Here is a 16,406-nt window from a genome sequence, read left to right as displayed (position 1 = left end):
GTGGCCCAGGTAGACACATTTTACCTTTACAGAAATTACAGAAATACAAGTCTTGCCAACGAACTAAGATGCAACCAAAAGCTCTAACTCCATAAGACATAGAAACACAGGTATTTGGATAGAAAAATCATCTCAGAACAATTGGGAAAAATCCTAAAGAAAATTTATATTTATTTATATTACGTATGTATGCACATTCATGCATTTGATTTCACTCATATAGGAATATCTGAGTAAAATTGCAGTTTTAGATTTAGTAGAGGGCTGATTTCAAAGAGCATGTAGTGAATTTACCGGGAAATAATGTCTGAAGTTAGATGCTATTGTTTTCTACCAATGCTCCTCAGAGTTGTTACAGTTTACAAAGTTTGACTGAATCCTCCCGCAGGGAAATACAAATTTTGCAATAAGGGGTGTGAAAAAAATCAAGGGAATTTTGTGTTTTACATTTTCAGTATATAACGTATCCAACTTCTTCAATCATATAGTTCTGATGTTGGTCAACATAAAACTGTGGGATTTAATGACTGACGATAAAGTTCTACTGTCTCACTCGATCTCTAGAGTACAAGACTGTTACAAGAAATCTCATCTTGTGAAATAAACCACAACATCACTTTGGAAGTGAGTGCCACAGAAGAAACTGGGACCAAGAGGCTCTTTTTCCTTATTATGTTATAGCGGTCTTTTCCCTCCAACCACGATCCACTGTAAAACCATTTCCCTTTTATATAGATGTATATATGAATGACTGTTCAGAAACAGCGAGCCTTTCTTTGAGAAAGGAGAAGGGCAAGAGTGAAAAGAAATGGAAACATCTTGACATTTTCATTTTTTATCTGAAGAAGGAAATTGCATATTGGGATACTTATTATAATTCCCATATGCCTAAAAGCATTTCTTCTGGCAAGAGAACACCTAGTCCTAGTAAAACTGTTAGTGTTCTTTTCATGAAAGGAACGCTAAGATCTTTGCACAACTCAGATGCTGAAAATATGCAAGACTCAGTCATTCAACCAACAAATATATTTTGAATGTCTGTTATGTGCATGACACCATGCATATTCTAAAACAAGGTCATATTAATCATTGATGAAATTAAGCATGTTTTTTCCTACTGCCTTATCCTTTTATGTGTTTTCCACATTTTCAACAGTGAGCTTTTATAATTTCCATATCCAAAAAAAAAACTCAGATAAATCAAAGGTACCAACAATGCAAGGTTCCTTCATTTCTTCTGTAGGCATGTAGCAAAATCATAAGCACAGACCACTGCCTGGTGATCAAAATAAGGACAGTCGATGGCCAAAACACTACAAGGTATAGAAGCACCTCCTCTTTTCTGAAGTCTACAGATTCTTTGTTTGAAAACGTTTGTTAATTTCACTTGGCAAAGGGACATGAATCAATGGTAAAGATCCACAAGAAAAGGGTAGGTTGAGAAAATAAACTATAATTCTAAGTAAAGAAAATAATAAGAACCACTGGCTTTTCAAGCCAAATCAATGCCTGCAACCCCTGAGCTTAATCAAGTGTTTTCAGAGGGAGTGGAAGTAAAAAGTAATATACACCTGTAATCCCAGCACTTTGGGAGGCAGAGGTGGGTAGATCACTTCAGGACAGGAGTTCAAGACCAGCCTGGCCAACATGGTGAAATCCCATCTCTATTGAAAAAAAAAAAAAAAATAGCTGGGCATGGTAGCTGGTGCCTGAAATCTCAGCTATTCAGGAGGCTGAGGCAGGAGAATTGCTTGAACCTGGGAGGCGGATGTTGCAGTGAGTCGAGATGGCACCGCTGCACTCCAGTCTGGGTGACAGAGCAAGACTCCTTCTCAACAACAACAACAACAACAAAAACAACAACAACAAAAATTAATGTAGACCTCCTAACAGCAGAAACACTCAAATTAAGAAATGCTTGATAGAGACATATTTGCAAGTCTTTAACTAGCTTTGTGCAGCTTCTTGCCACCTTGCAACATTTTTTTGGCCAAGAAGGTTATTTGACTACAGACGGACTATCACTGGAGTTGAAGGCTTTTCCCTAAAATAAATAAATAAATAAAACCAATGTAGAATAATTTCATACTGCCAGGACACTCTGGGACTGATGTAAAGCCTCAGAAAACCCTTAGAATTTGCAGCTTGTTATGTCTTCCCCTGCTACCTTCACCCTAATCTCACAGTGCAAAGGTGAAGTCAGGTAAAAAGAAATGGCATCAATTTTCAACCTAAATGGAGTAACAAAGACTGGAACTACATCTGACCTGATACAACCAGGAAAATGACAACACGTGAAACAATGGCTCCTAAGACACCAGGCATCAGGCAAAGAAAGGCAGTGGTTTCTGAAATAGAGAAGATAAACTAAGTGAGATTTAAGACTGCCCCAGCTTACTGCCTGGAGAGAATTTCTGCACCATGGAGCAGGCAGGAAGATTCCAGCTGGAATCCAGCCAACTCCTGCAGTTATATAGATGGAGCTGAGACTCAGGAGAGACTCTCAGCTGGCTAGAATGCAGAGCTGACATGGAGCTGGAGAAAACAGACCTAAAAGATCACATATTGTATGATTCCATTTATATATATTCCAGAAGAGACAAAAATAACAAATGCTGATACAAATTCAAACAGTGATGACCTTAAAGAGAAGAACTAACTGGAAGGGGAACAAGAAAAGTTTCTGAGAAGATGAAACTATCCTTTATCTTAACTGGGGTGTTGGTTACTTGGCTATAAGCATTTGTGATAAAGCATATGAGATCTATGCATTTTACTGGATGTAAATTTTGCCACCTTCAAAAAATGACCTCTTTCTTCCCTAAAAAGAAAGTAAAGGAGGAAAATAAATGAAGAGAACAAAATTATATTTATTATTTCTATTTTACAAGGTACAGTAATTCAGATCTTTCTTGTGCCTTTAGATGTGGAAATAACTATAGGAAATTATGTCCATATTGAAAAATATATGGAAATTGCACCTGCATGTGACTAACATGGTAATATAAAAATTGTCTTCTGTGAACCAATAGGCTCTAAGTGGATTATTGCCGTCACCATGAGTAAGTAACTAGCCAAGGACACCAGAAATGAATGGGCTATAATTAAACACAGTAATAAAAATGGTCTACAAATACAGCATGTGGAAGATGACTGAAATGAAATTATTGAGGCCACAAACTCCAACAGCTTATGATAATCCATGATAAGCTATACACCCTTGAATTATGGAGACTATTTTTTCTTGAACCATAGGACCAAGTGTCTACTGGGGTTTGTAGAAACCAATGTCTCACCTATGAGTTCCAGCTTATTTTCAGGGAGAGCTGTGAAAAACAGAGCTGCACGCAGTCCTGGCTCTTGCTGAATAGGTTTAGTATTGCACACATATTAATAGTAGTCCTGGTATAGCTTGAGCATATTCCAAATCATCCCTTCTTAATACTGATGGAACTTAAAAGCAAGTGTGATTCCCATGGGCAACAAGCTACAACCCACATCTATATAACTATTCCTAAGAGTACCACTAGCTGCATTCTGTTCTTAGAAGACCCTGGGTTTCCTTGCTATCTTCTGACTTCCCTTTGGCTCTGTGGAATATCTGTGGGCCCAAGAATAAAAACAGATGCAGAGAAATAACCTTTGGTGCTGCCACTCCTGATGTTTCTTTTGCATCTGTCTCGCCTTCTGGGTCCTGGCTATCATGGAGCTATGCTGCCCCTCTCAGCCTCACTGACTTCTCAGGACTCAGCCTCCTGCCTGCTTAGATGTACCAAACCTGCAAAATGGCACTTATTTGATGGAGATTCTGATCTTGTTCCCTGAGCAAATCAGTCCTACTTTAAATGCCCTCATTTAAAGTGAATAAAATAAAATAGCATTCCCTCCGAAAGAACAACACAAATACTAGAAATTACAGTATAATTGATGCTAACAAGAGTCATTAAGTTCTGTGGCTAACGTGAATCTAAATCCCTATGAATTCAGATGAATTTTCATCAAGAAACTTTCCCTGAGGCATTAAGAAGACACTGGCAGTCAAGAGCCCAGACTTTGCAGTCAGACTAACATAACTCTGAATCTTTGTTCCCCAACCTAATAGTTTTGTCACCTTGAGCAAATCACTTGACTTTGCTGTCTGTTCTCTCATCTATGAAACTGGTATCACAATAGTATCTATTGATACCTAAAATTTTTTAGGTATCTATTGATACCTAAAAAGGGTTTTAGGGTTGCTGTGGGGTTTCAATGACCATGAATTCAGCACATTGGGGCATACTCTTAAGTGGTTAAAAAAAGGTAATTATGTATGAAAGCGGTATTCAAGGTACAAAAAAATTGAAACTGAATACAAATTAATAAAAATTATTCAAAATGTACAGCAAAAGTTAGGGGGGAAAATCATATGTCTTTTCAATGTTACATAAGGACACTGTTTAACAGGCCCACCCAAGAAACATTTAGTTCTATGGGAGAAGTACCTGTGTCTGGCACTGACACTTATTGTTAGTGGGGGCCCAGAATACAGAAGATGCCCTCCGAACTTGTAGGTTTTTGTTCAGCACAGATGTTCAGTAGAAAAGATAACACCAAAGGTTAAGATATTTTTGCTTTGTAGGACATTTACCACTTTTAAATCTATCCTAAATTTGTATTTTAATATTCTTAAGGCCTATAAATATCCAGTTCTTCAAATAGTCTTTTTTGTCATTTTATTGTTTACACTGTTAACCATCTTGTTTCTCTCGTTATGGAGTTAAATAAATTTGACACACATTCACTTTATATTTGCATAAGTGTTTTGTTCTTAAGTTTAAAATAATTATATTTGTATGAGTCATCTTTTTACTTTTTGAAAGTAATATCGAAGAGTAGCCAACAGTTCTGTAGGGCCATTATGTGCCATATCTCCTAAACTTCACCACTACATATTCAATTTATTATTATTCAATTTATGTTTGTCAAATTTATTCTTACAAGATAGGACCTGCAAAATGTCTGCATTTTGGAAGCACAGTAATTATCATGTCCAAGGTAACATAGATATTAAGGGAAGGAGTCAAGATTTGAACACAGGCCACCCCATTACACATTAGAGGTCTCGTCTACCATGCTATATGACATATGTTGGAATTGAAATAAAGCAAACACATAAAAATCAGAAGATCTAGGTCAATAGAGAATGAAAATATAAACAGTTGGGAGTATGGGCAAGATAGTCTAATTCTATAATGGCTAAAGATATTTTAATTCTAAATGGCCTCATCTGAGTGTTAAGAAGGCACACCCAAAATGTTCTGAATTCCACAATATGATACAATTAATCATCCAGAACACAATTTCCCTTTTCCAGTTCTATGTTTTTACGCAATGTGATTGTCTGTGAAGACTTGCCCACATAGAATTAAGCATCCTAGTCTAACAGTACAGATGTTAAACTGTGATGTCTAATAGTGACTAAGTGGCAGCAAATTGAATAAGAATGTGAACTTTTATGTCAGACAAACCTGGGACCAAATCCTCGATCAGCTATATTCTAATGGTGTGATCTCACTTTTGTCATAATTAAAATCAGTAGTATCATACTATAATATTTTCTTAAAAATTTGGGGATGATTAAAAGGATGATATCCTTATAAAGGTCCTAGTAGAGTGTCAGGACCATGATAAGGACTCAACAGCTGTCAAATATTATAATTATTACAATAAAATCTACCACTAATCCTATTTACCAAATACCTATTACACTCCTTATGCTATACCAAGGTTTCAGGAAGCTAAGTGAACTATTCAACTTCACAGATAGATTCAGGACTGGCATTTAAAGCAGTTTGATTCTAGAGCCAATTAAATTAATGACTAAGCTCTGATTTCTTTTATCATTTAATAAGTTATACACATTACAAATCAGCCTTTTAAAAATTGGATTCTTTATAAATAAATTTTCAAGATCAATCTCTACCAATGACTCAACGAAATAAATCAAGATTTGAGCCCTGTGAGGCCTACATTTAGGACCCAGCAATGATTTCAACATAATGTTAACAGTGGCTGCAGCATATTTCTCCCTGCTTGCCTGCTGGACGCTACCTTTCCTTTGCAGCCCTCTTCCATATCATGTTTGCTTTGAACATACTTACAAATTTTTCAAGGCGGCCTGGTGCGGTGGCTCACGCCTGTAATCCCAGCACTTTGGGAGGCTGAGGCAGGCAGATCAGGAGGTCAGGAGTTCGAGACCAGCCTGGCTAACAAGATGAAACCCCATCTCTACTAAATATATAAAAATTAGCTGGACGTGGTGGGTGGTGCACACCTGTCATCCCAGCTACTCAGGAGACTGAGGCAAGAGAATCACTTGAACCCAAGAGGTGGAGGTTGCAGTGAGCCGAGATTGCACCACTGCACTCCAGCCTGGGCAACAGAGAGAGACTATCTCAAAAAAAAATTTTTTTTTCAAGGCTCATTTTCAATGAAAACTGTCCTAAAAGCAGCTGCTCTTCATAGAATCTCAACCCTTGGGTAGTTGCTATTACTCCACCTTATGACTCCTCACTATACACCGTTCACGTTTCTACTGAAGCCTCTTCATATGCATCTTTCCCCATTAGACTAGAAGGTATTTGAGAACAAAACTCTCTTATTCATGATGATATCTGCAAATAAGAAATGTTTGGTGAGTAAATTCATCAATAAATGATAAAGTGCATTCTGAGCAACAAACAATATTGTTTTACTAGTGAACTTCTCATATATGGCCTATTCGCTGGGCAGGCAGAGTCTGAAAACAAAGGTGGGGAATGAACACATAACCAAAAACATGGATGTACTATACTCTGATCTCCTTAAGAATTAATGCTCTACCAATAGGTCTGGAACAACAGAGGTTCATAACAACACAAGTTCTTAACATCATGTCTGTGTACCTATACGGACCCAAGAGACAGAATTAGTAAACACATGTCTGTCCCCTTCTTTGCACACTAAGTAATGCATACATTGCTGATTGTTTCTGAAGCTTGAATGGGAAATGTGTTTTTAACAGATTTAATCAATACACCAACCTACATTAAAAAATAAACCCACACAATAAATAAAAAGCAAAAGGCCAATCAATAGCCAACAGTGCAGCTTAACAGCCACTCCTGCAGAAAACTGTCTGAAAAAGGCGCTTTACACTCCACTATTGGCACGATCCACAGCTGCTTGCTATTGATTTGTTGCAAGCAAAGAACATCTATTATCACATGCCAGTGTGAACCTAGCAATTTCTCCAACAGGCAGTCCTGCAATGTGTGACTAGCAATGTAGCACAGGGTGGCCGGCTCCTAAGAGTGGGCTGAGGACCCATGTTCATTCCCTTTACTTCACCCCACAAAGCCACGATGAGCACCCACTTCCTAAACTCAAGAACGTGATATGTGTTAAGAACTCATGTGCTGAAGACTGTCCTATATGTGCTTCTACAGGCCACAAGAAGCAATAACGAGACCCCCAAATTACATGACACTCAAAACAGTTGTCATGTACATGGTAAAAGGCAACAATACTGTTAAGGATAGGTATGAAATGTTTAAAACTGCTATTTTCACAAAGTCCATAAAAATGACAACCCTTTTGTACATGTGTGGGTGCATTCAGGAGGGTTCTATTCTACACAACATTTTTCGATGCTGTGAAGGAAAGAAAAACTCAACAGCAAGCTGACAATGACAGTGATATTACCACAAAATATGGGAAGGAGATTCTGGATTTCCCTGGTGCTGCCATGGCTACAACATGCTAGAATTTCCCAGGTTCTCAGTCCTGATTTAAAATACTAATAAGAACCCAATATCAAAAAGGAATATTCCTATAAGAACCTTGGTAAGGTTCCATTTCTTTTATTGTTCTTAAAATATAGTCGAAGACAACTTTTATTAAGTTGATTTTCAGGTGGTGCTCACCCTCGGAATGGCCAACTCCCTCAATTTTAAATGTTTCACAAGAACTGAAGATAATCTTGGAAAATGTTACTTATGTGTTCTTCCACAGATCATACTGATTTCTACATTAACTCAAAATTTCTTCAGGGATGATTAGATTGTAGAATCAAAACAGCCCTAAAAGTCAACCCCAAAGAAACTCCCCATTATGTAACATTGTGGAAGGTCATATCTAAAACTATGTAAGAAAATTAGCAAATCAATTACACTTAGGTTTCCAATCAGAGGATTTTTGTTTCCTAACCCCATACAAGGGAATCACACTTATACAAGACAATCAGCTCTAAAGAATATCAGCTTTGCACAGCTATGTTTATAAGAGTGAAACTGAAATTCACCCCACTGCCTCCATCAACCCACCAGGGTCACACAAAGAATAAAGAAATACAGTGGAAAACATCCAGGCTTAGCCTACTCACACTAAATGAGACTAAGTTTTAAAATGTACACTCTACTCACAGAGGCAACATCTATGTAACAGCACATTAAAATTGTCAGGCAAATGTATTGGGTAAATAGGCAAGAAAAACACAAAGATCATAAAAGAACCAATGCTAGGAAAAAGCAACACCTTAAAATGTAGACATTTTTAGAACCTTACAAGTCATGCCTAGATATGATTAATGTTTTTACACATGATGAAGTAAGTACCTTTTTTTGGAAAATGTAAGACCTAGCTATTTCCCTGTTGAGTAAGTTTCAGTTTTTGGATACACAGTAATAAACTGAAGTGTTTTCATGTTCATTAATTGAGGATCAATCTGTTGCCCTGAGAAACAGCTCCTGGAAAATGAGATATCCATAACCTTTCTTTTTCCCCATAAAATGCTTTTTGCAATTAAATTTGATCTCTAACCTATTTGCATGGTCCTATGATAGCATTTAAATGGATACAATTTATTTGAGCTATATGCAACATTCTATAGAACATTCTCTTTGCAGGAATTAATTAGGTAAAGGACAGGTTTCCTTGATGGCACTCGATTTTTAATGCCGTGACCCATTTCTGTTATTTAGGTCAAAGGCAGGCCACTTGTGGCAGGCATGTTACCAAAGCAATTGTTAATGACCTCTGTGCTCTTCCATATATGACCCATTTTCTGATTTTCTTTATATTCCTTCTCGTCATTATTCTTCCTCCTCCATGAACTTATATCTTCTTTCTTTGCAATTTCCCCCACTGCTCTTTGCTGATGATAAGCATGAGCCTATTCAAGTCTACTGGTGACGGTGAAGGTTGATACTTGAATCCTGATACAGGATACACCACCAAAAATTTATCAACAAAGGTAAGCACATAGAATGTCATACAGGGAACTTCATTTTGAAGATGTTTGTGAGATGAAATAGCCAATTATAATTCTAAGGGTCAAGACTGACATAGAAAATAATGTCCTATGATATAGTGAGACTGCTTATTCTAGGTAGAACAAACTGGCTTTGATGCTAGTTCCAAAAGAGAAGGTCTTCCAGATACCTTGAATACCAATTATTGGAAACAGAAATGTCCAATGTAATCATTTTAAGCAATCTACCATTCTGCTAGATTTGGTTGGATTTCATTAAAAGCTTATATTCAAACTTCACAGTCACATCCTTTATGTCTTAACTTTATATATTTATCACACTCCACAATTAAGATGTGTACTTCCCTGTAATTCCAGCACTTTGAGAGGCCAAGGAGGGCGGATCACGAGGTTAGTAGTTCGAGACCAGCCTGGCCAACATGGTGAAACCCCGTCTCTACTAAAAAATACCAAAAAAAATTAGCAGAGCATAGTGGCGGACACCTGTAATCCCAGCTACCTGGGAGGCTGAGACAGGAGAATCGCTTGAACTTGGGCGGTGGAGGTTGCAGTGAGCCGAGATTGCGACACTGCACTCCAGCCCGGGCAACAGCAGAGTAAGACTCCATCTCAAAAAAAAAAAGAAGTGTACTTCATTATTTGCATATATCTATCCAATCACAGAAGCCGTGGTCCAATCTCCAGGTGGGGGACTAGGCAAGTAGCTCCTGTTAGAGATGTAGGTTCCCAAGTCTGCTACAATGAAAATATTTAGCTGCATTGTTAAAGAACAAAATTCAAAATGTATTGCCCTAAACCTAGATTTACTAGAAATATTTCTGAACTATGATAAACTGTTGCCACAAAGGAAAGCTGACATTTTCCCAATGTAAGTTCTAGTGCTTCATTATATCCCAACAAATTCCCCAAGTCGGACAATGTAATACTCCACATCCCAGACTGAGACATAATCTGCTCTTGATAAAACCAGAAACAGTCACAGAATGCTAGAAAGAATCCTTCCTGTGTTTTACCAGAAAATAATGCCTGGTATTGGGTGACAGACAGGAACTTGTCAAAGATAGAAAAAGACACACCTACCTTCTGAAGATTGTGCATGTTCACCATGTTAGGCTAACTTACCTTTATACCTGTTCTGTGTGGGGAGTCTCTTCATGACCATTTTCAACCCAGAGTGGGATGTATGTGTGACAAGAAATAAACTTGTGAGGATAAAGAAGCATTATGCCACCATTTAGAGAAAAAAGCCTTCCTAGTGAGTGCTATACAGACAAATTGGAGGAAAAAGAAAGACCATGTCGTATAATTCCTCAGGTTTATAACTACCTGTTTCAGAGTGAAACAGTATTTCCACATCATAAGTATGGCAACGTGACTTTCAATAATACCAAAAGACTTGGTAAGAGCAATCTTATGCCAAAACTTTCTCCAGACATTGTATCCTTTGCATGACAGATACAGAGGCATATGCTTATGTAATTAGATGAATGTGTATTACATAATTTTCTCTCTATATTGCCAACTTCTCCACTTGTTTCTCCTCAGTGTACCTTAAGAGAATGAAAGAGCATATGGGACCAAAACTACTAAGAAAAATGGGAAAAAGAACAACAACAGACAGCTGCACACGGATAATAAACTGAGAAATAAAGAATCAAGAAAACCACATAGATCTAGGGGGCATAGCATTATAACTGGTGTCTGTTCCCATGTGGCCACGCCATAATGTGACTTTACTATTTTTTCAGATAATGTCATACATCATTTTTCTAAAATCAAGAGGTCAAATGAGTCTGGATTATAAAACCAAGGCTGCATTTAGAAAGTCAGAAGGTTAGTAGGACCCACTAAGTCAGGGATTTTCAACAAATCACTTAGACGTAGTTATTCAGAAATTTCTACTGTATGCTCACCTTTACTATGGCCACATCAAGAAAACAACATGAGAAAGAAGTGGAGACACAGGTTATAGATGCCCACAGCATTGAAGCGTCTTTACCACCAGTGCTAGAAGCACCTTCATGAAGTCAGAACTAAACCCATGAACCAAAAGCAGCACTAGTGGACACAATTAACAATCACAAGACTCTCTTCCAATAAAAACCAAATACACTATATATACATATATATATACACACACACACACTCACAAAATAGAAAATACATACATACATGTATCTACACACACATATATACACACACAAACATACAGAATAGCTATAAGTATATAAACCAGATACTAATAAATTTAGTCAGAGAGAATTTCTGCCCTATACCTGAAAGATACCCAAGAATGCTTTAAGCTTTGCTAATTGTAAAAAGTAAACTCTTGAATATCTTTGTCATTTGGAAGGCCTAAGAAATTCAGATAACTCAAACCTTTTGAGAAAACAGCTATACCCTTTAAATAACCTCAACATTCTAGGCAATGCAAAAGGGGAGAGTCTCAAAATTATTACCAATTTGGAGTTAAATTCAATAAGATAAGGTGATTTAATTTATGAAGACCTGAAGCCCTTACAACAAAAATATTGCCTGAATTGGTTTTGCTGCTGTGGTTATTGTTTTTGTCAGTCGCTATTCTAATCTAAAGAAAAAACACAGGGAGTAAGCAAGTGGGAGAACATTTAGTGTTGTTAAACAAGACACATCTCTTCACTCGTCTCATAAGAACACTAGTCATTTACTTCCCAAGTTCCTGGAGGAGAGAATTACTTATGAATCTTTCAGAAGAGTCATCATTTTATACATTGTCCCTTAAGATTCTCCAAATCTCCGAACACCTTGACAAAGTTCCAGTATGAAAAGCTGTTGTACTTACGATCATTGCACTGGTTTCCGGAATATGAGGTCATAGAACAATCACAGGTGAAACCCTCCCATTGTTGCATGCAGACCCCCTGGTTGGCACATGAATCTTCCTGGCAGGTGGTACTGGGTCCTAGTGATGCACAAGAAGAGGGGGAAAAAAGAAAAAGGAGAGAGAGAAGAAATGTTAAAAATTAGATTCAAAGAAATCACCTGAATTTACCATTCTCATGCCCCCAAACATTTGAAGACACAGCACCAAAATTGTCAACTCAGTCTCATGCAACAAAAACTCAGTATATACAAAAGATGACGGAAATACACACTTAGCCACAAACTATCAACAGTTACACACAGAAGGGAGAAGGCTGAACACACTGTTCTCCTTTGGGTTGACTTTGCAAAATAGCTTCATCTCTACCTTTCAACTAGAAAGATATCTCATTTGGATTATAGTCTTTTTAATGTAGAATGCTAATGCAGAAAAAAAATTCATTCCCATGATTCTTATAAATTAAGGCACAGTGTTTTTTTAATCCTGAAACCAAAAGTCCCTATGTCTACCTTGTGACATAAAAAAGATGTTTAATGATATTGATAATGATGAAGAGAAGGAGAAGAAGGAGGATTTAGCAGCCAGCATGTGTTGATGTTTTGTAGGAGGGGAGTACTGAGTACTAAACAATGTATTTACATTATCTCACTGAGCTTTCTAGGTACTCTAAGAGTTAAGTAATTATGATTACCTCCAATTTACAGATTTTAAAAAACTGAGCTCAGGAAGGCACGGTAATTTACTCAAGGTCACATATTAATTGAAGGATGCTGATGTCCAACTTAGGTAAACTAACTCTAAAACCCATGCTGTTGACTATACCAGTGGTTCTCAACGTGTAGTTCTCAGATGACCACCAACTGGGAATGTGTCAGGAATGCAAACACTTGGCGCTCACCCCAGACCCACTGAATTAGAAACTTTTGCAGGGAGGCATACATCTGTTTTTATAAGCTTCCGGAACATTCGAATGCAGTCTGAAGTTTGAGAGCCATTACACTACAGCACACTGCTCCTCCAGGTATTCGAAAAATGGATTCTTTTGCTGTTGTTGTCAAGACACTCTCGCTCTGTCGCCAGGCTGGAGTGCAGTGGCACCATCTGGGCTCATTGCAATCTCCGCCTCCTGGCTTCAAGCTATTCTCCTGCCTCAGCCTCCCGAGTAGCTGGGATTACAGGCATACACCACTACACTCAGCTAATTTTTTTTTTATTTTTAGTAGAGACAGGGTTTCACCATGTTGGCCAGGATGGTCTCGATCTCCTGACCTCGTGATCCGCCTGCCTCAGTCTCCCAAAGTCCTGGGATTACAGGATTGAACCACTGCGCCCGGTTATAAACAAATTCTCTTAAATGGAGTGTGCGTGCACTGGAGCATGCAAAAGAGAATCATTTGTGCTATAGAAAGAAAATATTAGAAATTGTGTTTCTTTTAATTCTGAATTATTTCTATTTCTGTGTGTCTTTCATATGTTAATATATAAGAATAATAGTACATGTATATAACTTATAAATAAGTTTACTTATTTTGAAGGTATTCTCAAAATCTTTCACTGATATGAGGGGGGCATTAAAATTTTTTTGATGATCTGTCTCTTACAGATTGCCATTAAACTCTCTCTTTTGGTCAGCCTGGCACTTCTCTTCAACCATTCTCTCTCTTTTCTGATATTTTCTGCCTTAACTTTGGGATTAAAGATAAATCTATACCTTTAGGAGTATCTGGGCTCACAGGAAATATCTTAATATTCAGGATAACTCCATGAATTTCCCAGAGAATCTCAGCAAAGGAGATGAGTCCTTTGACTCACCAAATATATGTCAGGAACTAATGCATAAAAGCACATCACAGAGTAAAACATATAACCATTGCAATAACAGCATATTTCACAGTTTCTAACCTAAGCCTCACAAAAGCAAGAATATTGAAATGAAAGAACACAGGGTCCTAAAGATGCATGTTCAAAAGAGATGCACGATTACAAAGGGTTCGTCTTCTGGGTGGCAAGGCGTTTTGCATTTATTCATGAAGGGTGGAAGCAGGGCAGGCCATCACTCATAATACAATGCTATGAGGACATGACATAAGAAAGTTCAAAACAATTACTAACGCTGGGGTTACCGCACTGCTGCTGGGTTTCTGCAGCTCCTATTGGCCATGTGGTTGCCCCATGTAGAGATGAAAGGAGGTATGTGGTCATGTTCTCAGTGGGTCTTAAACTTGAGCATTGTGTTATACAAGTTTCATTAACAATGGTAAATCAGGACAGCTTCTTTCAAAGGATAAAAGCTTCTGAGAAGTCCACAGGGGCTCCCTGGCCAAACAACGCTCACCATACAATTGGCTAGTAATTCAATTGTACTCAATAATCAGAAACACATGGAAGGTTTTACTGTCAATGGCAGTAAAACAGCAAAAACTCTGGGAAAACACAATAATTCTTTGAATGTTGATTGAATCTAAAGATGAAGCCTTTTCCATGTCTTTTGCCTTCCCTCTAACTGCCAAATTTTAACCATTTTCTAAGGACCAGCCTGAATGCCTTCTTCAAATGAAACATTAGTCAATAACTTCAAACAATAATTCTCCCACTTTTGTGTGGCCATAGCAATTTTTATCTGCATCATTAATTTTTGTATATAATATTCAATTTAGCACTTTATTACGCATTGCACTGTCTTCTCCTCATATGATCCTCTAATTGCTTTATGTTTTTACTATTTTATCATCAAAAGTTTGAAAGCTGCTTGCTATTAGAAATCAGGTAATATTCTCTGGTTAGGTCCTTGTGGCACTAAGTCTATTGTGCAGGTGCAGAAACAGTGTATCAGTAAATGTTGGGGTGACCTGAATTGTAACCACCCTTGATTTGCTGTACCATGATTCCAAAACCTGAATGTAGGAGCATGTCTCCACTCTGCAAAGTGAGCAATCTTTTCCGTTTTTCAAAAGTTCATCAGGTACCAAATACAGGGCGGGGATTATAGGTTATTTATTAATTCCACTGAATTTGCTTCACTTGCATTAAGGGGCAAAGGCCATGTAGAATCAGATAGTACTGGAAGACTGACTACATTGTAAGCATTCAAGAACAGTATTGTCACTAAGGACTTAACAGAACTTTCAACTTCTCATCATCCTGGAACAAACCTTGTACTTCCTTTCGATTGAGCTCCTAAGAGCCCCTGCCTCCTTCTCCAGTCTTATTTCTTACTATATGTCCCTAACTCATAGTACTACAGCCCTCTCCTGCTTTTAATTCCTAACACAATGATTCCCAGAGTGTTGCTCCTAAACCAGCAGCAACTGCATCTCCTGGAAGCTTATGAGAAAAACACACTTTAAGGCTGTACCAGACCTACTGACTGGGGGCAGAATTGAGAAATCTGCATTGTAGCAAGCCCTGTGGGTGGTTCAGATGTCTGCTCATATTCCTAGACCACTGCCTTAACACTTCATGCCCACCCCCACCTTCGAGTTCCTTTGTTCTTCTGGCTGGACCCATGGCCTTAATTGTGTTTTCTCCAGATTCAAATTTCATTTTTATTCTTCAAGTTTCAGCGCAAAATGAGCTTTCTCCAAACTATCCTACTGAAGGAAGCCCCCATTAGCAGGACGTTTACTCTTCATCATGTTTCCCTATTTACTTAACTCATAACAATTACGCGGCCTGTAATTAAATTAATTTCTTTTTAATTGAAAGATAATAGTTGTTTATATTTATGGGATACAATGTTACATTTTAATATATGTTTACACATGGAATGGTTAAATCAAGCTAATTAACAAATCAATCACCTCACAATCTTAGCACTTTTTTGTGGTGAAAACATTTAACATCTATTCTTCTAACAATTTTGAAATTTAAAATACATTATTATTTGTTGTAGTTACCATTCTATGCAATAGACTGCCAAAGCCTATTCCTCTTTTCTAATTGAAACTTTGTACCCATGGATCAACATCTCTTATTTTTCCATCCATCCCCTCCCCCAGCCTCTTATAGCCACTATTCTGTTCTCTACTTCTATGAGTTCAAATTTCTTAGATTCCACATATAAGTGAGATAATGTGGTATCTGTCTTTTTGTGTCTGGCTTATTTCACTTGGCATAATATCCTCCAAGTTCATCCATGTTGTTGCAAATGAGAGAGAATTTCCTACCTTTTTTTTTTTTTTTTAGATGGAGTCTTGCTCTATCGCCAGGTTGGAGTGCAGTGGCACAGTCTCGGCTTACTGGAACCTCTGCCAC

The 16,406-nt window shown here is 37.7% G+C and overlaps 1 protein-coding gene across 16 annotated transcripts in view; it reads right to left on the bottom strand.

Annotated features, from left to right (window-relative positions):
• NRXN3 (neurexin 3) overlaps window positions 1–16,406 on the bottom strand; it is a 1,700,445-nt gene that overhangs the window by 848,223 nt on the left and 835,816 nt on the right. For all 16 annotated transcript variants that reach the window (XR_012091017.1, XM_073011214.1, XM_073011222.1 and 13 more), the window contains one exon: window positions 12,111–12,230. Coding sequence is in view for 15 of the 16 variants with exons in the window: in XM_073011214.1 (XP_072867315.1) it covers window positions 12,111–12,230 (120 nt within the window). In the remaining variant the exon portion in view is untranslated. The remainder of the gene's footprint in view (window positions 1–12,110; window positions 12,231–16,406) is intronic.

This window comes from Chlorocebus sabaeus, chromosome 24, assembly GCF_047675955.1.
Source record: "Chlorocebus sabaeus isolate Y175 chromosome 24, mChlSab1.0.hap1, whole genome shotgun sequence".
In the NCBI taxonomy this organism is placed as follows: Eukaryota; Metazoa; Chordata; class Mammalia; order Primates; family Cercopithecidae; genus Chlorocebus; species Chlorocebus sabaeus.
The sequence above is the reverse complement of the archived record's forward strand: the minus strand, read 5'-3'. Positions and strand labels throughout refer to the sequence as shown.